This window comes from Nematostella vectensis, chromosome 2, assembly GCF_932526225.1.
Source record: "Nematostella vectensis chromosome 2, jaNemVect1.1, whole genome shotgun sequence".
Lineage (NCBI taxonomy): Eukaryota > Metazoa > Cnidaria > Anthozoa > Actiniaria > Edwardsiidae > Nematostella > Nematostella vectensis.
The window spans coordinates 16,396,205-16,417,704 of NC_064035.1; the positions used below are offsets into that span (position 1 = coordinate 16,396,205).

Genomic DNA, 21,500 nt, shown 5'->3' on the forward strand with positions numbered 1-21,500 from the left:
TTGTTATACCATTTAGCGCCAACATCCGCCATTATTGCTGACACCGCTATGCTTATTGACCACAAGACAAAGAAACAGTTTGCAAACTCCTTTCAAGGGAAGTATCTCCCAGTATGTTTTTTTTAGACAGCTCCAGCTTTGCTAGGCCAGCGTCTAACAACAAGCGCCAGCATTGCTTGGCCAGCGTCTCGATGCTTCCTGCCAACAAGCGCCAGCATTGCTTGGTCAGCGTCCAAATGCTTCATGCCAACAAGCGCCAGCATTGCTTGGTCAGCGTCCAAATGCTTCGTGCCAACAAGCGCCAGCATTGCTTGGTCAGCGTCACGATGTTTCGTGTCAACAAGCGCCAGCATTGCTTGGTCAGCGTCCAAATGCTTCGTGCCAACAAACAAGCGCCAGCATTGCTTGGTCAGCGTCCAAATGCTTCGGACCAAAAAGGAAATGACCGAGCGAGTTAGAAAAACGAGTTTTTAAAACAAGATTGACTGATAACTTATTTTTATATCATCATAGTGGGCGTAACTTATACCGATTATCGATATTTTTTTCTCATATTTTACTGTAATTTTTACCGACCGGACGTGTTGATAGTTACATCGATTTTCCAGTCTTTATTGATATATCAATGGATATTTCGTGTACAGAAACGCAGAATGGCAATACAAACGTGTCAGGGTAATTTCTTATCCAAGAAATGTGGTTCGGACCCCCCCCCCCCCCCCCCCCCCCCCGAGAGTACAACACGATGAATCCCAGGACGCTCTTTTTATTGGAATTCTTTACATCGATCTAGGCTAGGTAACTATTTTATTATGGAATAAGTACAGCATAAGCTACTCTGAAAATCCAGTGTTTTAACATGGAGATATGTTAGAAAGCAAAATATTCACGAAAAAAGCGAACAACTATACCATAAGGGCAGGGTTTACAATCATCGGATTGCTTGAATAGTTTAGATTACGTATTCGGGAAATGCTATTTATAGAGTACCTATTTTTAAACATTTTACAGTTAGTTCTCAAATCGTCTGCAAATTCCTGGATAAGCTAAAGATCTCTTCTGAATGCCTTGTGGACCCGTTAGAACTTAAGATTTACGACGGCGGAGTGACGATGATGGCACTCCGTGCCCTCAAATAATAAGGTGGAAGCGCAGGCTGAAATCTTGCGCGTGCGCCGTCATAGACTCTGCCATTGCAAACCTTAAGGTCCCTAATGCATAGTTGAGACGCTGTTCTTTTCATGTACCATTCCAAAAAAAAAAAACGAACGAAGTCGATTGTTTCATTTTCATTTGTAGTTAGGAGGGTAATTGAAAAGAACGGCGTCTACACTAGGCCTAACATTTCGTGTGTACGGATTCCCCGTAGCGTCAGCCCTGTTCACAAGGGGCTCGCAGTAGAAAGCTGACTTTACATGACTTCGTATTCCTTCTTGATGGACCGCATCATGCAGCAGGCGAAGATAATACCGATCAGCTAAAAGATAAATTGGAAACAGTCGAGATGAGACAAGATGACCAGTCATTCCAGCAGGGCTGGAGATAGGGATAAGCAAAGCACACATTTGGCCACCAAAAATAAGGATAGGGATGGGCACAGGGGTGAACACCCCATTTGGCCACCGAAAATAAAGTCACTTTCTTTTGAAGAAAAATACCTGATACACAGGTATCTTTACATTTCTGTAAATTTGATAGAGTCAAACCATGGCGAGAAAAAGATCACTTGGGAAAACAACATTTTATATTGTAAGATAAAAAAAACATGACTCACCTGGACAAAAGCAATACCAATTCCAACTCCACCAACAACAATTAGATGATCCTTCAAAAACTTCTCCAGACCTTTCACACAATTCTGGGTAAAAAAAAATCAAAGCATACTTATACTTGTCAAACAATGTGATAGTCATTTGCTTCTCTTCCTTCAATTTATCCTACACTTCATTTTATTTTTTACACTTGATAATATTTTTTAGTTTGGATTAAGTATGGAAGAGATTACAATTCGTATTGCTAAAAAACTATTACAAACCTTGCTAAAAACAGTTCCATTTGTGTCTTTGCAGGATTTGGGCACTGTAGAATTTTTATAGCCATGATCATTTGAATCTTCATAGCCACAACATTTGAACTGAAAAGAAAAACATCACAGCATAGCATATAAGAACCTAACAAACAGCAAACAAATATCCTGTTTTGTGATCCTCAATTTAATCTCCAAACTATTTGTATAAAGTTTTAAATATGAATTGAAACTTTATCATAAATGAAATTAAAATTCCTCAATAAAATTATCATATGAATGTATTATTTTGAATAACAATAAACAAGCCACCTAAATATAATTTTTTGGCTTGCAGCTGATCAAAATGGGTCATTTGAGTAAAAGGGATTCATCAAATAATCAATCAACAGTACTCTAGATCACATCATGGTTGTCATTATATTTTCTTATTTGCAGACAAAATATTTAAATTTCTTTCTTTCTAGAGCTATATAGGTCTACATGTTCAAGATCATAACTGATGAACCAAATACAGTAACAAAAAATTGTCTAAAATACCTCCCCTTGCACTTTGTCCATAGCCTTTTTATACTCCTTCTTATCATAGTGATCCACTCCATTTTTGAGTCCTGTTCTCACGTAGCCCTCCAGCTATGATGAAAAAAAATAAAGATACCATTTTTTTCTCCAATAAAAAGCAATGCTTTCTTAGTATTTTCTGAATATCATATAGCATTTTCTAAATATATATTTGTGAATATGTTTACCTTTCCCTTATAAGCATAAGCCAGTGCGCCTGCAGCAATTTCCAGGACAAAGATCAAAGCCAATAGAACAGCAAACTGAAAAGGCAAAATGGAAGGCAGGTGAGTCCAAAGTAATTTATTTCCATTTAATCTGATATTTAGTAAATCTAGATAGATCTTTGGTGGCAACAGGTCACTCAAGACTTGATTCATTAACAAGTAAGATAATTTGGAATGAATACACACCGTCGTAACCATGCAGTAGTTCTCCTTGTAGGCACCGCAGCAACCCAAGAAGCCTACAACTGCAACAATCACGCCAATGACAATCAGAAACACGGGTCCTGATGCCAGGCTGCTGCTACTAACTTGGATGAAATCACCATACTTGGACTTGATTATTGCCCCCACAATTACCAATGCCAAGCCACTCAGCTAGAAAAAAGAAAAACACAAACATTAACAACAAACCTGATTGTCAAAAATGAGCTAATGAATTATATTGAATTGATATGGCTGTCACATTGCATATTTAATTGCACACTTAATTTGGGGCCCCGCCCTGTTGTGTGTTCTGCACCTTTGGTAAAAGCTAATAAATAAATAAATAAATGAATGAATAAATAAATAAATAAGTCATAAGCAAAGTTTATAGTCTCAGACCACACCCTATGCAGAAAATGCTTCTTTAACACTGTCAGATTTGAAAACTTACATACAAGTATTTAGATTGTTTGTAGTTATATTTATCATATTGTGGTACAGTAATAATGCATTGCACACATGCTTTTTTTTGCTGCAAAGAGCTGGATAAACTCTTAGTATTATCATTATTGTTGCTTTTCTTCTTTTTTTTCCTTTTCTTCCTCTTATCAGCATCATTATTGCTATTAATGTACACAGACAAACAAAAAGACCGACAAATCTCCATCAAGCCCCCTTAAATAAGCCCCCAGATCCAAAATGGTCAAAGCCTCCTCTCTCTAAGCCCTCTATTTCTTTCCTCTAGAAGCAAACAAAGTAATTTTGGTTATGTCCCCACAGTTGCTTAAATTATAAGGAAATGACTAGTAGAGGTGTGGCTGGGACCCCCAGGTTACTCAATGTTTTTGTATCCCAACCCCCCCCCCTCTCACTTCTCACTCGTGTTAAGGTTCGTGACGGCCCCAAACTGAAAATTAATGGCAACAGAAGCATATATTATTTTGTATCGTCAGATTAATAAAAACATAACAGTGAGATGAGTTTTTTTTTTTAGTTCGATTAAGTTGTGCTCTGTAATGGAGCTTTCTTGTGCCCATCCGATAAGACATTTGTTGACGCAGGTCAATGTAGATCACGAGAGTTTTAGTTCTGACGTGTACATAAAAAAAATCTATTTGGGAAGTTGCACATTGTTTAATTTATTATATATGTACAGTACTGGAAGCAACAAATAAACTCAATTGACATTTTGGTTTCTCAAAATGGATTCTGATAACATTAAGACGGTTAATTTGTGCGCCTTGTTTCGCCCGCATCTTAAATTACACAACTTTTTAAAAGAGTGTGGTCAAATTTCGCATACATTTTCGGAAAAATATAGAGCCTACCCTTACGCACTTAGGTATGCTTTCGGATTACCTAGAGTAAGAGACAGAGAATTTCGATTTGAAAAAGAAAAACTGATAATTCATTCAGCCTGCCAGTGGTAAGAGTGATAATTTGATGAATTATGCATCAAATGATATTATTCAACTGCAGAATGCAAACATCGCGCCCAAAAAAAGAGCAACCATGGAACTCAGATCGTATGTTGGCAATTTTAAATAAAAGAAAGCATTTCACTTTCTGTGATGTGACCAATTCAAAGTTTGAAATCCTTAAGGGATCACAGAACTACAAGGAACGCGGAAAGTGTACTATTATTGTCGACTGAACACTTTCGAGTATGCATACGGAACTGCCTTAATGTGAAGTTAAGATTCAGAACGAAAAAAACAACTAAACAACTCTTTACCTACCCAAAAGATGAAGTTGAAGAAAAATAAGAGGTATTTCACACAAGCCATGCCACCCGAGGCCATTTTCTCGGATTTTCCAGCAGATTACGTTCAGTACAGATCTAGTCTATGGATTGCAAGCCGCTAGATGAAAGTCCACTTGCGAAATGGTAATTCCTTGCGCAGGATCGAATGTGCTTATGATCGAATAGGCATAATTATAGAATGTTACTTCACTAAAATATTCCTTACGCACATTTTGATTGGTCAATATACTAGGAGCGTGACATCATAGTGATATAAACTGATATTTTATTGGCCATTGGTCATTTAGTGGTACTCTCGTGACAAGAAAGAGGCGGGGTGCTATTGGCCGTCAATCAAGGACAATTCGCAAACGAAGCCCCTCTATTATGTGTGACTAAAGAACAATTTAGAACGATTTAGATTGGCCTTGTTATCAGAACCACCTACAACGAGATGTTATTACGTCGTATAAAAGATAAGGAAACTTTACGAACTGCGTTATGCACAAAAACTTGTTTTTTAAATTATGCAAGAAAGAACACATAAATTTGTGGAATTAGTGTAGGAAACCATGCATATCCGCGTCCCAAACAAAGTTCTACTTTCTGGTCCACAGGTCAAAAGAAAATATTGTTTAGCTTCTTTGAATATTGCTTTGCTCTGTGTAATGGAATAATGAACAGCGAGCAGAAATAATATGTATTCTCATTTGATATATTTGTTTTCATGTCATTCTTATGTTAAGGGAGGGGGGCCCATGGCAACAATTTTTTAAAGCACGGTATGATAGGTATTGATGCATAATATTATACGTCGACAGATTGTTACTATCCTTCTGTAATCTGGTAATAAATACTGAGATAGAGATGTTTTGGTGAATCGTGTATGAAATCAACGCACCTAACTAGCATAGACGCGTTACTAAAAATAAGATATTTTAAAGGCCCTGGTCCAGCTTGCGTGACCCATGTTTTGATTTTATTCTGAATGAATATCAAAATATCTTTTCATTTTGGAAAATATTATATTGTCGATGCAGAGTATTTTTTTTATCTTATTTGGCAATACAATCGACAGCCTTTTTTATTTTATTGTAGCATGAACAGATTTTGCGTAGATTAAAAATATTAGTTACGAAATTCTGGCACCAGAGAACAAAGTCTTGAAAAAAATGCTCCAAAATTGCACGAACATAAAATCATAAAGTTTTGGTGCACAAATATGTGCTAGTTTACGATATGGTTTATCTTGTAGGTTTGGAAAACAAAAAGGAAAATCGAAAGAAATAAAACATGAAAGAGTCAGTTTTATTTTATACAATTATTGAATATCTACACTGTAAACTGTATACATTTTAAGCTATTTACATAAGTTCTAATAAATTCTGGGAGCTTCACAGCTAAAAACGTATCAACCTTTAGAAGTAAATGTGGCTTTTTCTCACAGTCACAATGGTTTTGCAGTAGTGAAAACGGGATACATGAAGAAAATCGTCACATCCCTTTGAAGCAAATCCATAACTATTCGTTCTAGTATTAGTGCGTTATGAGCTCTGTTTGTGTTTCTCCTCTCGGTTTCGTTTCAGTAGCTGGTTGATGCAGTATTCACTTTCTTGGCCGACTTCTGTCAGTCTTAAATCCATTAAGAGTATGCTCGAGTTTTCTTCCATCCCTTCTTGCAATGATTTTCCACCATCCTGACAAGAGGAAATACAATCTGTAAAAATACAATCTGTAGAACCATTTGCTGGCACGATGACCAGCTTTGTTGGAGTGAGGTGGAATGGGTCACGTATCCTCATCCTATTCCTTAGGGTGAAAATTTTGCTATCCCCAAATCTATTTAATAACAGAGTATCACGGGTTTTGGGCCATTCACAAACGCAAATAAATATAAATATTGCCAATGCATGAAGCCATGCCTCTACAGTGATTTTGCTATCAATCAATCCGTATGATGATGATGATCCCTATGTCTGTGTTTACATTTAATATATGATATTGAATTCTTGCATCCGGCACCGTATTATGAAAAGAGGCCAGCTTTCGGCCATTTTTGAGCAGCGGGTAATAAATATTACTGAGTACCATACAGAACTTACAGGTCCAATCTTGTTGCATGACAAGTTTAACTCCACAAGAACTTTGTTGGCCACCAATACCTACAGTTTTAAAAAATAAGGCTTAAAAAGATGAGCTAACTTTAAGGTGGTGCGGGCTTTGTTTACAATTTTGTAAATTCAACAAATTCTCAGCTTGCTGCTACATGTGCACTGCTTCACATCCTCGGAAACCCAGGGGTGTTTCTCTCTAACGTTTTACCCCTGGGTTTCCGAGGATCAGGGGCGTAGCCAGAGGGTGGCCTTGCCCCCTCCCCCCCTTTTAGCAGCCAAAAATACAGTAAATGTATGAGACATTATCTAAAATAAAGGAGAAAATGCCTTGGAAGTCCCTTTTGGGCCCCCTCCTGTTAAAAATCCTGGCTACACCGCTGCAAAGATGACTGCTTCATCAGATGATTTGCAAGAATATAGCTGTATAAAATAAGAATCCAGCTAAATACTGATAGAAAATGTACCATTATGGACCATTATGCTAGATAAATGTTAAAATTGTTTTTGTAAAGAAAATCATCCAAGCTTTTACTCAACAGTGTTTTTTAATGATTCAAGCACTTTGAGCCACACCCTACCTGTGCGAGAATAGCAGCCGTTGGTTCCCCAAGATCATTGCCACCGAGATGAACATGTGTAAGCGTCTCATTCTTTAGGAGGGCTCGGCAGATGGCCTGTCCACCATCATCCCCAAGTCTATGATTTGAAAATAAAACAAAAACAAAAATCAAACTTTATTTAAATTATTTAATCTTGTTATAGACAAAAGAAAGACCTCTTTAAATTGAAATAATTTAAGAAAAAAGGGTAGTGGTTGTTTTACCTGTTCAATCTAATGTTTATGTTTTTTAGGATAGTGTTCTTGCCCAAAGCATGGCCGATTGCCGCTGCACCATTTGATCGAATTTTATTGTCACAAAGATTCAACGTGGTCAATTTGCATCTTCCATTCAGTAACTTGCCGATTGCTCGTGCCCCACTGTCACCGATCTTGTTATGTGATAAATCTAGAACACGAGATAAACATCATCTTCAGTTCTCAAATAATGATAATCATCCAAAGGATTTTGGTGGCATATGAGTATGGGTCTTGGATACAGACAGCCAGAAAGGGCAGAGAGACAGACAAGCCAGCAAATGTGGACAGACAGAAAGATTGAGGGATGTAAAGACAGCCAGAAAAACATAGTCTTACAGACAGAACAATGGATGAAAGGCAGACATAGCCAATGTTACCTAATGTGATGAGGGAGGGATGGTCCAGCAAGTGACTGACCAGAACACGCACTTTCTCATCATCAACTTGACTACGATGGAGGTGGAAAACTTTGAGCGTATGACATGCCTTTACTGCCTAAAACAAAACAGAAACACAAAAAGGTGCTTTTCAATCAATGGGGGAAGGAAAGGAAAAGAAGCTGGGCCAACTAGATCAAGAATTTCAGGCTGAATTACATTTCGAGGGGTTTTACTCGGACTTCTATATAAGGCACATCGTATTTACATGGATGAAAGAGTGTTAGTATGTTAAAGCCCCTTTTGGTTATGTGGCCAAGTACAGACATTAAAGATGGACTCTGCCTTTCTTAAGTGGTTCTTTACTGTCCCACAATAACAATAATAATAATAATTAAATAATATGTAAATTTATCTAGTGCTTTTCTCTTAAGGATCCAAAGCCTTTAATAACAGGTTGGTTAGCTAGGTTTTGCAAGACGGCATCTGAACCACGAGGGATACGTAGCCAGGTTATTACACCTCTCTGAGAAAATCCCAAGTTAACCTGACCTGGGTTTGAACCCTGGTCCTCTTGCTTGAGAAGTGAAGCCTGTACCACAGAGCTTATGCGCTGTTCTCTTTCATTTTCCACTTCTCATATCTATTTAATTTTTTTGAATTTATTTTTTTCAGACTTATTTTAAGTTGACACAAAAAAATGCTGATTACTACAAAGAATTGCTATTGTACAAGTATGGCATTTTCTAACAGTTGCTAACTACAACTAATTATGTAAAAAGCCTACTGACCTTTGCTAAAAGCAGACAGTCTCTTGTTGTGAACTGGAATAAATTCCACTCAAAATTCATACCACAATCCCTCACACTGAAAAATCAATAAGAAATATTCTGTGTTACAGTAGAGATCTTTATCTTGTGATACCAGAAAATTTCCCATTGACCATTCTCAACCCTTCCACAATTTCCTTTAATCTTTGCTCATTCTCTGGCACTTTCAGCTACAAAAAGAGAAACTGTAGAGAAAATTAGAGTAGAAAATTTTTTTTGCACATACCCATAGGTTAGGTGTAACTCCTGTAGGTGCGGCAGCTTTGGCATAATGACGCCAAAATCAAAATGGTCAATATTAGGCCCATCTTGTCCTGCTTCACTCCCTCTGTCAAACAACATAAACATGTGAGCTGCTTGCTGAAAAGAACGATAAGACAAACAATCAGTCGATTCTTAGGAATTAATTAATCCAGGTGGTGCAAGGACTCACGTGTCAGAAGCATCATCATCTTTTATTACAGCCTCCTTTACTGGAGGGAGAAGTTGACGTATAGTTAGCCCTTTGACAAACTGTGCAGATAATTTGAGTGTATCATATAACTGGGAATAATAAAAACAAAATACATTTAGTACTGCAATATACCAAAAGGACATAGTGCAGGAAAGTGTACCATACTTTTTTTACTTACTGGCATTGGATCAGTTGATTCTGGTACAAAGCTTTCTATGATCCCTGTATTACAAGGAAAAATATAACTGTTAGTAGATTTTGAAAGCGTCGTACCTACACAATTATTGGGCCTTGATCATCCTATTTTGTTGGGAATATTAGAATAGAGTAGAATATTATAACTACCTTATTACCCTAAATTTTGACTTTGTGAAAATTAAGTCTAATAAGGTGTTCAAGGAAAGAAATTAGAGCAGTTGTTTTGCTTTTAAAGCACAAAAAGGATATAAGGAAAATACTAATGATGTCATATCTGTAAACAAAATACAGATTCGATTCATACCTTCTAGATTTCTTTCAAAATACATCCTTTTCCAGCTGTTTCCATGTTTTGCAATGTCACAAACTTCCCATCTAGACTTGCAGCATCTTTTCCAATAATTTTCATCTGAAACAAGACCTGACGTCACCCTGAAGATTAAACATTAAACATTACCTGACAGTCGTAAAATTAAAACCACATGCCCCACCCCCTGCTAGGGCCCTATCGTAAGTATATATACCAAACCACATGCCCCACCCCCTGCTAGGGCCCTATTGTAAGTATATATACCAAACCACATGCCCCACCCCTGCCCCCGCTAGGGCCCTATCATAAGTATATATACCAAACCACATGCCCCACCCCCTGCTAGGGCCCTATCGTAAGTATATATACCAAACCACATGCCCCACCCCCTGCTAGGGCCCTATCGTAAGTATATATACCAAACCACATGCCCCACCCCCTGCTAGGGCCCTATCGTAAGTATATATACCAAACCACATGCCCCACCCCTGCCCCCTGCTAGGGCCCTATCATAAGTATATATACCAAACCACATGCCCCACCCCCTGCTAGGGCCCTATCGTAATTATATATACCAAACCGCATGCCCCAACCCCTGCTAGGGCCCTATCGTAAGTATATATACCAAACCACATGCCCCACCCCTGCCCCCTGCTAGGGCCCTATCATAAGTATATATACCAAACCGCATGCCCCACCCCCTGCTTGGGCCCTATCGTAAGTATATATACTCACTTCATTGCTATCTGTGTGGAGAGTGCCTCTAGAACCTTGCTTTTGTGCTTTGGAAGCAAATTATCAAGGATTGGGTTGTCTGAGGAAAGAGCACACAGAAAAGATACCTTTAGTCTAAAACATGTTTTGTAGAAGCTCTAAAGAGCCGTAGCAGGTCACATAAGATTTGGGGGGGTGCAATACAGAAACATTAAGAAAATATTGTGGGGGGGGACAACATGCCCCCAGTTCCCCACTCCTTGCTACGGAACTGAGCTGTCAACAATTTCAGAAATCTATCTTTAAAACGCTGCAAAAAAGACAGTATAAGGACCATCCCACTAAGCAGGTGTAAAAAATATGTAAACAGAACTAAGAAAACTCTTGTTTCAAATCAAGGATATCCATAGGTAAGCGCTAGTCTAAAACATTTTTACTCTTCTATAAAATGAGCCTTGAAAATAACTAGATGCCACATCTTATTTCATAGGCGTACTTACAGTATACATAAGTAAACAAATTGATTAAAGCTATATCATACCTTCAAAATTAAAAACAATGTGTTTAATACATAGCTCAGTCAGCAATGGTACAGTTGCCAGACTCCTAAAAACCAATATTCAACATGTAAAACTTTGGAACAAAGGGTTAATATATTACATTACAACACAATCTCTTTGAAATAAAAGTCTGATAGGGCTGATGCGAAAGCATGTTATTTATACAATTAAGGAGATCAACATCAAAATTGTTTCTAAAATAGAATAAATTGAAAAATATGCCTATTTAGACATTCTTCAAAGCAAGCCTAGCAAAGAATCATGTCCTAAAAACAATCAGACAATCATTGCTTTTCCTATCAAAAAATATTTCCATTTACAATGAAGCTCAATAGAGCCAAGGCAAGCATCTTTGCTGTCTCACCAATCAGGGTCCTCTGCTATGATGCGTCTCATCTGTCGAGGATCTGCCGCTGGATTGTCTCGACTAGCCACCACCTAGGGGAAAAAGGCAGAGGGGATACCATCTGATGGTGGATGCCATTGTCACATTTGTAGACAAGCTGCTTTATCCCTCTTTATAATGCTTGGTCTACTTGTCATATAATCTAAAATATCTTTTTACTGTAGATCTAGTATCTAATTGCCCTATCTTCCTGTCCAACAGTAGTTAAATAAAGTATTGGTTGGTTGTTTCCATTTTAGCACAAAAACCTTGAATAGAGATGGTTATAAACAAACTAATCAAATTTTTGTGTGTGTCTGTCTTTTAATAATACATGGATGAACAGTCGTCATGAGCTTGATTCTGTCTTGTTGTACGTTTATTGTTCATGACATGCTGTGATGTCATCCATGGATAATAATAGGACATATTCATGCAAATATGAGATCTATTTGTCCTAAACAACAACAAAAGTGACTTAAGTAAGCAGCATGCAAACAATATGACGTCAAATGTGTGTGTGTGTACCCTAACCACCAGCTCATTTTGACCAATCAGAGCATGGATTACTAGTGTTGTTGTATACACCTCTTTCAAATAAGGTTGCTCTCGGAGAATTAGTTGTCTTAACCTGCAGTGCTTCATGGGTATCAAATAAATAAGCAATCAGCGTAAATGAAAACTAATCCAGGCTTTAAACTGTAGCAAGTATATAGGATTTAAGAATGAATACAAAAAGCCCAAACAGTCGTGCTCGTGAACCTGAAGTCTGAGCCCGAGTCTGCCCTAACAAAGCCTTATTAAAGACGAAAATTTGGCAGAGTCGAATGCCAGTTTTTGGTGTATTCGATTTAAGAATGAATAGAATCAAAAAGCCCAAACTGTCGCGATCTAGTACCAGAACAATGAATACAATACATCAAAAACTGGAAATCGACTCTGCCAAAAATTGGCAGAGTCGATTTCCAGTTTTTGATGTATTGTATTCGATTTAAGAATGAGGTGTATAACAGACTGCATTAAGTAAGCTTACTAGGCATAAAGCAGTGTTGCAATTAACAAACAAAATTTTGTTAAAAGTTAGTGCTTGCAAGTGTAGGGATAAGACTTAAAATCAAACTTTTCCTTTATCTAATCTCGACTATTTCCTAGATAAATGGTCGAGAGAAATAAAGTACTTAACATGTAAGATTTTTAAAATATGTATACCATAATATGGTGGAAATCGACTCTGCCAAATTTTCGTCTTTAATAAGACTTCTTCAGGGCAGACTGCCCTTGAGTCTGCCCTGAAGAAGTCTTATTAAAGACGAAAATTTGGCAGAGTCGATTTCCAGTTTTTGGTGTATTGTCATTGTTCTGGTACGAGATCGCGACAGTTTGGGTTTTTTGATTCTATAATATGGTGGAATATTACAAAGACAACATCGCAGTAAACATCACAAAATAGTAAAAAAAAATTTGCTTACCGGTGACGGCACTTTTCGGTCCGTAGCACTCATTTTTGCTATAGAATTTAGATTATATTCTGTTACTTCGGTACCTCGACGACTTGGTTGTATGTTGCTATGGTTTTGTTGAGCCTACGAGCGAAGCGGTTTCACAAACCACAGGACGCCCAGATCTTAGGGATTTTGTTTGAGCTTCCGGTTTAGTTTCCAAGCCTTGAAAGAGTCCTTGGTATTTTCCCTTGTCTTTTCCACGAAACTTGATAACTTCGACCATCTTTAACTTCCTGTTTTTATTTCGCAATGGTAATTTCGCTAGTGTGTAATGTTTGGAAGACTGTACAGCATGCATTTGTGTAGATCGGCCACTACTGCTTCAAGAACTACTTTGCTAAGATGCCGTGGATTTGTGGCTGATTCTCGAATTCTAATTCAGACGTTCAAATCCTTCAACTTCATTCAGTGGCGATTATCTAGCTACTGGTAAGTTGCAATATGAATACTTGCAACTTAAAGTGAAAAAGTCATTCTACTTACTTTACTTATAGTTAACAAGAGAGAGTGTTAGATAGCTTACAGTATGTTCTTTGATACTGCAATTTAGAATAACGTAGTTAAGAATATTTGATTATACCCTTACTCTACTGCAAATAGCTTATGTGTGCTTAGAACAGAAATGAATAGGGGTTATAAAATTGATTTATTACTATCATTTTTATTCTACTAAGATTGTCAAAGCTCTGGTGGTCTAAAGCAAATACACCCAAACTGCTCTTTGAGTCACCCCCTCCCTCCTTGCATTATAACTAACCCTAACCCACATCTAAATTGGAAGGTCAATTACCTATCCCGATCTGTTTAAGTCAGGCTAAGATTGAAGAAATGGTGGTGTGGCTGAAAACTTAAAAAAACAAAATTATTTTGATTTGCTTTCACAATGTTGTTTGAACAAATAACACTTTCCCATTTAAAAATTTACTTAAAATGGGAAGGTACATTTTTAAATGGGAAAGTGTTAAATATGATTTACTTAAAATTTGATGTTGAAATGTAAAGAAAATCTAAGTCAGAAAAACAACTCTTAGACCATGGGTTTCCCAGCGCTGAGCAGATGTTTGCTGAAATCCCCTGTTTCTACCAAAACAAAAAGTAAAAGTTACCTACTTCACAATTTTACCATTGCAATCTCCCTCCATTCCTCCTGTTTTTCAACTAGATGTACAACAAAATTCACATACTTTGTGAGCATTAGCAGGAATGATTATAAAATGTAATTATTCAAAATAACAACATGCTATATATCTTATACTTGCTGCTATACTTGTTTCAGAAGTGTATTCCACCTAAATACATTGCAAGATATATATAAAGGTGATGGAAGAGGAATTCATGATGGTAAATATCGCTCCAAAAGAAGTCACCCCCATGGTTATTAATGGGCAAGTCACAGCAGATTATTCCAGATATGATATAGTGAGCACTTTTCCAAACTTCATGTCTGTCAACAACCTCCAGGTGATAAGAATGCCCACAACAGACCTGGAATACATACCTGAGGAATTCTGTAATATGAAGTGCCTAAAGGAATTGTCCCTTTTTGGTGATGGCATAAGACAGAGCGGGTTAACTTTCTTGCCTGAAAAGTTTGCAAACTTGAAAAGTTTACAAGTGCTGAATCTAGAACAGAACCAGTTTGAGAATTTTCCACTACAGATTTGTGAACTCATTAATCTGGAGAAATTGTACCTTAATGCCTGTGGGCTGACATTAGTGCCCCAAAGTATTATTAACTTGGTACACTTGTCAGATATTGACTTGAGCAGCAATGATCTCTCATTAAATGGTCTTCCCAACGAGTTTTTTCAGCTCCCGAAGTTGAAGCAGCTCTATCTCAATGATTGTCAATTGAAAACGCTTCCAAGTGACATTGGACTTTTAAGAACACTTGAAGGATTGCAGCTAAATGATAATTTTCTGAAGACATTTCCAGATGAACTGTACTCACTAAGGCATCTGAAAAAAATTTCAGCTAAGAATAATTGCCTTATCTGCCTGTCAAGTCGAATAATAGAATTGCAATCCCTTGAAAAGTTGCTATTAATGGAAAACAATATTACAGTGTTGCCTGCAGAAATAGCCAAACTCCCGAATTTACAGTTTGTAAATGTATTTGACAACAAGTTGACACGGCTTCCTGAGTCTTTAACAGACCTTGGGTCAACAACTCGCATAGTAGTCAGAGGAAACAACCATCTTCAAATGCCTCCCTTGGATGTATGTAACAAGGGCATGAACAGTATCCGAGGTTTCTTTGAGTCTATGAAGAAATCTCGACCAGTACATTCAAAGAGAATGAAACTTGTACTACTTGGTGAATCGGGGGCTGGTAAAACCAGCTGTGCCCATGGCCTGGTGGAGTGTGAGGCGATAAATCAAACTCTCAATGATAGCACTGTTGGTGTAGTCATAAGAAATTGGCAGGTAGAGCCTGATGGACTGGAGGTACAAGTTGTGGACTGTGCTGGACAACGGAGATACCAGCTTACACATCCCTTCTTTCTCTCAGAAGGTGAGTGTACCATTAATGTCATTCCCACAAATGCCAATAATAATTGACATTTTGGAAAAAAAATGTGACAATGTGGATCCATCTTTTCTTCTTTCTGAGAGTATGGCCCCTTTTCTTTGTAATTATTGTTTTATTATCTGTATCTCCTGTGATAATCAATAAACTTACTTCATAGCAATCTTTGCTAGCTCTTGAACCAAAATCCTATAGAAACTAGAAAATGATGGTTTTGTATTGATTCTGATTCTTTTCTACAAAAGACCTGTATGTTTTGTCTTTGTAGGAGCCCTTCACTTGCTTGTGATAAACCTGCATAGCTATAAGAAAACTCCAGAATCATTTGAAAGAAATGCTGGAGATTGGATCAAATGGGTGACATCGCGTCTTGAAAAGCCTCGCATCATGGTTGTTCTCACCCACCGTGATGAATGTAGAGAAGATGAGATCACAGACAAGTGCTCAGACATCTTGAAAGGTATCAAAAGTCTTGAAAGCCATGAAGTAAGGCGTCTGAAAATGGAAATGGAAGCTATCAAAAAAAAAGGGAAAGACAAAGATGTAGACCGTAAGGTAGAGCAGCTGAAATGGCAGATCAAAAACAGGCCAATAATATCCTCTGTCCTCTTGCACAAAAGTGAGGTGAGATGATTTTTTTTTTGTAATGCAGTGATGTATTTTGTCTTAAAACATTTTTTTTACCTATAGATCTGTTACAAGGAAATTTCAGATAATAAATCAGGCTGGCTTGGAATGGTTGCAGTCAGTAACATGCATGAGCTGGAAGGAATGATGCAGTTGCGGCAAGAAATTATTCGAGCTTCCAAGGACATGTCTCTTTTCCCTTCTGTTGGACGAGATCTTCCAGAATCGTGGGTCAAACTGGAATTGGCTATCAAGGAGTTCCGTTCCAGTGTTAAAGCACCTAATGTCCCTTGTATGACGGTGGGACAGTTCAACAAGTTTGCATTAGACAAGAGTGGTCTAAGTGGCATAGGACTTTTGTCAGCTCTTCATTACTTTGAAAGTGTTGGAGAGGTAAGTGATGACAAGCTATTTAACAAATAGATCTCATGTTTATGTGCGTCTGTCCTCTTATAGATGCACAGCATGTCATTGCCAAAAAAGTATGTAATAACAAGATGCAGTCGGGTTGCATGGCTGTGTTGTTCATGACACTCTGTGGCATCTATCTGTTAGAGGACAGAGACAAAAAGTGATCGCTATAATTTGTTTTATACAACAATTAAAATGTTTTCTTACACTGCAATCTACACATGTTTACGCCAAGCTTGCATGTCTTAACACATGGCCCCTTTGACAAATCTGGGTGCACGATTTACTGGTGTCATATAAACCTATATAGCATAACATTTTTGGATCAATTATGTTTAATTGTATTAACCCCTATTTGATTTATTTAACCTACAGCTGAAGTATTATAGTGGTATGCCCCCTGCAGAGTTCTGTGTTTTCCTGGATCTCCCATGGCTTGGCAAGCTGGTTAAGCTGTTATTTCGCCATGACTATGAAGAAAATCTCATGTTCAGTGACAGTTATTTTAAGTTTGACATGGAAAAAATAATGTTTGATCACAGTGTCACTAAGCTGAAGAGAGATGGTGTCTTGTCTCTTCAACTTCTCAGGTAAACACAAACAAGCCTTAATTTATGTGAGTAAATGGTTAATTTACTAATTTACTTCTCTCCCACAGATCCTATTTAAATCTCTTATTTTAGTAATTTATCCTTCCTGCCCAGGGGTTTAACTTGGATGAGGTTCCAAGGTCTCTTGAATAATCTTGTGTAAGTTAACACACCCAAAGCACAATTATCTTACAGACCTGCTTTCAATTTTTGTAGAGTTGAAACATTTATCATTTTCAGGTGTATATGGAATGAAATGAGCTTTGACAATGACACATTCAATCAAATGGTGAATGCTTTTCTGCATTTTGGATTGGCATGCCGTTTGCCAAGCCCAGTTGATGATGAGCCCTGTTTGTTTATCCCATGGTTTCTTCACTCTGGTTCTCGACCTCAGGACTGGAAGGATTGTCCAGATGATGACGAGGTTGGTTATTAGTATTAGTTCTAATGGGGCAATATGGTATGAGTTATGAAGTCTAGCATCTCGGTGCATTTGTGTGGCCTAGAAGAGTGAAGATGTTTAAAGTGCCTTCTTCTAACATTTGAAATAATTGTTGTTTTTAAGGATGAGATTCGGTTGCTGTTTGCTGTGTGTGGTCACCTACCTCAAGGGTTATTTGACCGTCTCCGCATTCGCTGCTTTTGTCATAGCACTGATGCTGATAATTGGGAAGATGGCATGCTAATACATGTGGGTGATGGTCTGAAGATCTTGGTGCAAATGGCAGATGGGCCAGGAATTCTCATCTGTGGCCGTGGCCCAAAGAACACTATCAAAGACCTATGGAAGGAACTTCTTCAAATCATAAGGGTTTGCCATAACTTTTTGCAATACATTTTATCAAATACTACCAATAATGTAGGGGTTATGCAAGCAAGGGGGTCACAATTCCCTGATGTTTTGTGTTCCTTTTCAAATGCTCTGTTTATTTTTAATTCTATAAAGGGAAGTCATTAGAACCTAGGACCCCTCTATGGCTGTGCCTCAGCCATATGAACTCAACCTTCTATATTAGTAACCCTCACAATGACTTATATGTAATCTTCAGTAATTGACATCTCCTAGGAAACAGAAGCCCTTCTCAGGGAGTGGTCTCGGCTAGTTTATCACACCTACACAGTGTGTCCAGTCTGTATCCGCAACAAAGTGCCAGAGCCTGGGCACTACCGATGTGATTGGCTGACAGGAACAAAGCTGTCTCGTCATTGCAGCAAATCTAGACGTGCTCATAAGGCAGATGTGACTTTTCTTGTGCCACCTGCAGGTAATGATGTCCCTGTATACTTGGAATTATACTTAGTTTTTTGAGACCTGCCAACCACAGGCTCGAAACACAGGATACCCAAAAAGGGACTATGCTGGGTAGCTCCGCCATTTGATTTTTTGCGCAACGGTTGATAAATAGGCGTAGGTCACTGTACCTTTAGAAAGAGAGAAAAATAAATTCTAATAATACAGTGATGTTTGCCATCTTTAGCTTAATCTGGATTTTTTTCCCTTTCAACAGAAGCGTATGAAGAGAGAATTACTCCTATTGATGGTAAGTTTTTTTTATGGTAGAGATTATACTGTATGCCCAAAATCCTTTACTGAATTTGAGTAAGCGCCTCTCTTGGACAAGTGCTGCTGTTGGAACAAAAGCTACTAAAACTTATGTCACCATAGTGTCTTGCTGTCTACAGGATATCTGATGAGACTTCAAGAAGAGCCTTCAAGTATACGATACTTTAAATACATAATGCTCTTTTTAAAATAAGTAAAGCGCTAGACCACTGTGGCGTCAAAATGCTCACTTTTCTGGTTATTTATTTGCTTGGTAGAAAGTGTCCCAGAAGCTATGCTTTCATCACTGTCCGCTCATCTCCCCTTGGATTGGCGGCCTCTAGGAACCGAGCTACGCTTTTCGCAAGACCAACTGGACGTAATAGACTCTAACCATTCAGATGTGAGAGAGAAGGCCAACCGTATGCTGCAAGATTGGCGAAGAAGGGAGGGGGCTTGCGCCAGGCGGAGTACACTTGTAGTAGGATTGAGAGCTATAGAGAGGGGAGACCTCATCCCCCTATTGCAACACTACGAAGACAATCCATAACACCAGCATGATGGTAGTATGTAGCCTGATTGTAGGTGCTTCATGTTTATCCTAGCCTGTGAGCATCTGGTTTCAAAATACCTATACTCATTTTTATTTTCGACGTTGTACGTTTGATAGGGAGGGAGAGGATGTTTCGAAGAGGGATGGGCTTTTTTATGGTATAATGATTTAATGTGGCCCAAAATATGGGCTATGATTTTGCCTGACAAACAGGTTTGCGACATGTAACCAGAAATCTAAAAGTCAGTTTCTGATGTCGCTAAGTTAGCTCTTGTAAATATGAGAGATTTACATCTATTGGCAAAGTTAAGATTAGATTATAAGACTTAAATAATTCTTAAGCTTATAGTTTAAGGTTTTTTAATTAAATATTAGAGTAAACGCTTGTGTAAACTTTATAGTGTGCGTTTTCACTTTTAAAAACCATACTACTTAAGTACATATTTTATTTTCACCCCCTATAGTTAGCTCCTGGCCAAAAATAGTTGTATATAATTAGCAGCGACCATGGCAACACACACTAAAACAAGCAAGCAACTAACAAACAAAATAACAACAAAAACAATTGAATTGTTTTTGAAGAGAAACTCTTTTGCTTTCTTAGGAAAGTCATGACGTTAGGATTTTACATGTTGGTTCTTGTTTTTGGTTTATAGCCTTATCTAGCTTGAGCCAGATTTGGTAATAAAATCGTGTACAGGGGAGATACTCGAAGTTATTATGTCACCCAAACCACGGCCCTGTTCATGTCCGTAGCAGTCCTCAAAATATCGGGGGGGGGGGGGGGGGGAAGGGGGGACAAAGCAGAAACATTACAGAAAATATTTGGGGGGCACAGCCACGCCCCTACTGGTCCTTATATTTATATTTTTTAAATATTAAGGGGGGAAGGCCAAATGCCTCCAGTGCCTCACCCCACCCCTTGCTACGGCCCTGCTGTGGTCTATTCAACCTATAAACATGTGAGCTTCCGGTATAAGATGCCGATCCTGTGGGATCAGAGCTCTATACCCTTCCAATTGCTAAAGCTTGTGAGATAAGAATAAGCCTCATTACACTAATACTGAACAATAATATTACCTTGTGTTATGGTTTTTACAACGAAATTGTTCTATTTTACAAATTAAGCCAAATTTTCAGATTCGCCTTCGACCAACTGTTGCACTTATTCAGGATATTTTTTGTTTTACAAGAAACTGCTTTTAAAAGGAATTCAAGCCAAAGTTTCTAGAAAATGTTAACTGTGCCAATATGTGAGCTGTCTTTTTATAACGGAACCGCGTGTTTTAAAGATAGTTGCTCATAGTTTTGTGAAACAAATACAATTGCCAAATACATCTATCAAGTTTACTAATATGTATGCACAAATTATTTAACAAAGAAACATTAAAAAAACAAAAACAAGTATTCCCTTTTTAAGTGACACAGCAAATGGGGTGAGCGTGTAAATGTTTAACATAACTCTGTCCTAATCTTCTGTTCATTGTACTTGTGGCCAGGTACGGGTGTCGTGAACGGGTGATTATTCCCTCACCTTTTTTCCTGGCTGACTCCACGCGATAGAGCCGACGCTTAATTTTGTTGCTAATATCTAAACTTTATTAACGACATAATTAGTCTCTATAATTTCTTTATCGTAGCTCAAACGTTTAGCATAATCTATTATAAGTTTTCACTTTTTCTCTCTTATTCTTCATTTTTAATGATTTTAATAACTTATTTAGAGAAAACTCATTTTAAAATAACGATACCACACCATCTCGCCAGGTGATGATCTCAAGCCGTTCTACCACCTTGGAGGACGTACTCCCTATCAACACAGCACTAACAGTTGACTCTGCCTAACAGAACACCATCAACACCAGCCCTCGCTATCTACCATCTTCCCTGTGACATGACGTCACCTTTTCTCGCCGTCGGATTGGAAAAGTGTCCAGAGAGTATCACCATCAGTTTACCAATCTTCTCTGGCGACCATGTGACATACGTCCCCTGGAATATGGACAATGATGAACAAATCCTTCAATTACACTTCGACTCCGTCATTCCTAAAAACCCCAAGTCTAAATTCAACAATAGTGGACACGTTTGACCGGACCTTCCGTCGCGTAGATGGCCGACTTGCCAACAAGTTTGATTCCATTTACGAAATCAACCAAATACACGAGACTTCGTCCT

At 38.0% G+C, this 21,500-nt stretch overlaps 3 protein-coding genes across 6 annotated transcripts; 1 reads left to right on the forward strand and 2 right to left on the reverse strand.

Annotated features, from left to right (window-relative positions):
• Window positions 1-750: 750 nt before the first annotated feature.
• On the reverse strand, window positions 751-4,935 carry LOC5515699 (CD151 antigen). Its single transcript, XM_001635840.3, has 7 exons — window positions 4,758-4,935; window positions 3,001-3,189; window positions 2,776-2,850; window positions 2,567-2,659; window positions 2,036-2,134; window positions 1,775-1,858; window positions 751-1,477 (listed from the first exon to the last, which is right to left on the reverse strand). Exons 1-7 carry the CDS (start codon window positions 4,818-4,820, stop codon window positions 1,412-1,414), a joined length of 669 nt encoding a protein of 222 aa, XP_001635890.2. The 5' UTR covers window positions 4,821-4,935; the 3' UTR covers window positions 751-1,411.
• Window positions 4,936-6,049: 1,114 nt separating this feature from the next.
• On the reverse strand, window positions 6,050-13,170 carry LOC5515705 (dynein regulatory complex subunit 5). The gene is made up of 14 exons (XM_001635841.3): window positions 13,033-13,170; window positions 11,543-11,616; window positions 11,160-11,224; window positions 10,640-10,718; window positions 9,899-10,026; window positions 9,575-9,618; window positions 9,376-9,485; window positions 9,169-9,270; window positions 8,904-8,979; window positions 8,113-8,230; window positions 7,700-7,883; window positions 7,455-7,572; window positions 6,865-6,924; window positions 6,050-6,459 (listed from the first exon to the last, which is right to left on the reverse strand). The coding sequence occupies exons 1-14, from the start codon at window positions 13,063-13,065 to the stop codon at window positions 6,307-6,309; spliced, it is 1,344 nt and encodes a 447-aa protein (XP_001635891.2). The 5' UTR covers window positions 13,066-13,170; the 3' UTR covers window positions 6,050-6,306.
• A 62-nt stretch (window positions 13,171-13,232) lies between these two features.
• On the forward strand, window positions 13,233-20,026 carry LOC5515710 (malignant fibrous histiocytoma-amplified sequence 1 homolog). 4 transcript variants are annotated; one of them, XM_048720991.1, is made up of 10 exons: window positions 13,233-13,494; window positions 14,345-15,580; window positions 15,864-16,219; window positions 16,286-16,615; window positions 17,009-17,223; window positions 17,338-17,382; window positions 17,464-18,037; window positions 18,293-18,491; window positions 18,735-18,767; window positions 19,048-20,026. In XM_048720991.1, the coding sequence occupies exons 2-7, from the start codon at window positions 14,386-14,388 to the stop codon at window positions 17,660-17,662; spliced, it is 2,340 nt and encodes a 779-aa protein (XP_048576948.1). In that variant the 5' UTR covers window positions 13,233-13,494; window positions 14,345-14,385; the 3' UTR covers window positions 17,663-18,037; window positions 18,293-18,491; window positions 18,735-18,767; window positions 19,048-20,026. The 4 variants fall into 4 exon arrangements, with proteins under 4 accessions (XP_048576948.1, XP_048576941.1, XP_048576951.1 ...); XM_048720984.1 differs by having other exon boundaries at window positions 13,234-13,494; window positions 14,342-15,580; XM_048720994.1 differs by lacking the exon at window positions 17,338-17,382 and having other exon boundaries at window positions 13,235-13,494; window positions 14,342-15,580.
• Window positions 20,027-21,500: the final 1,474 nt, after the last annotated feature.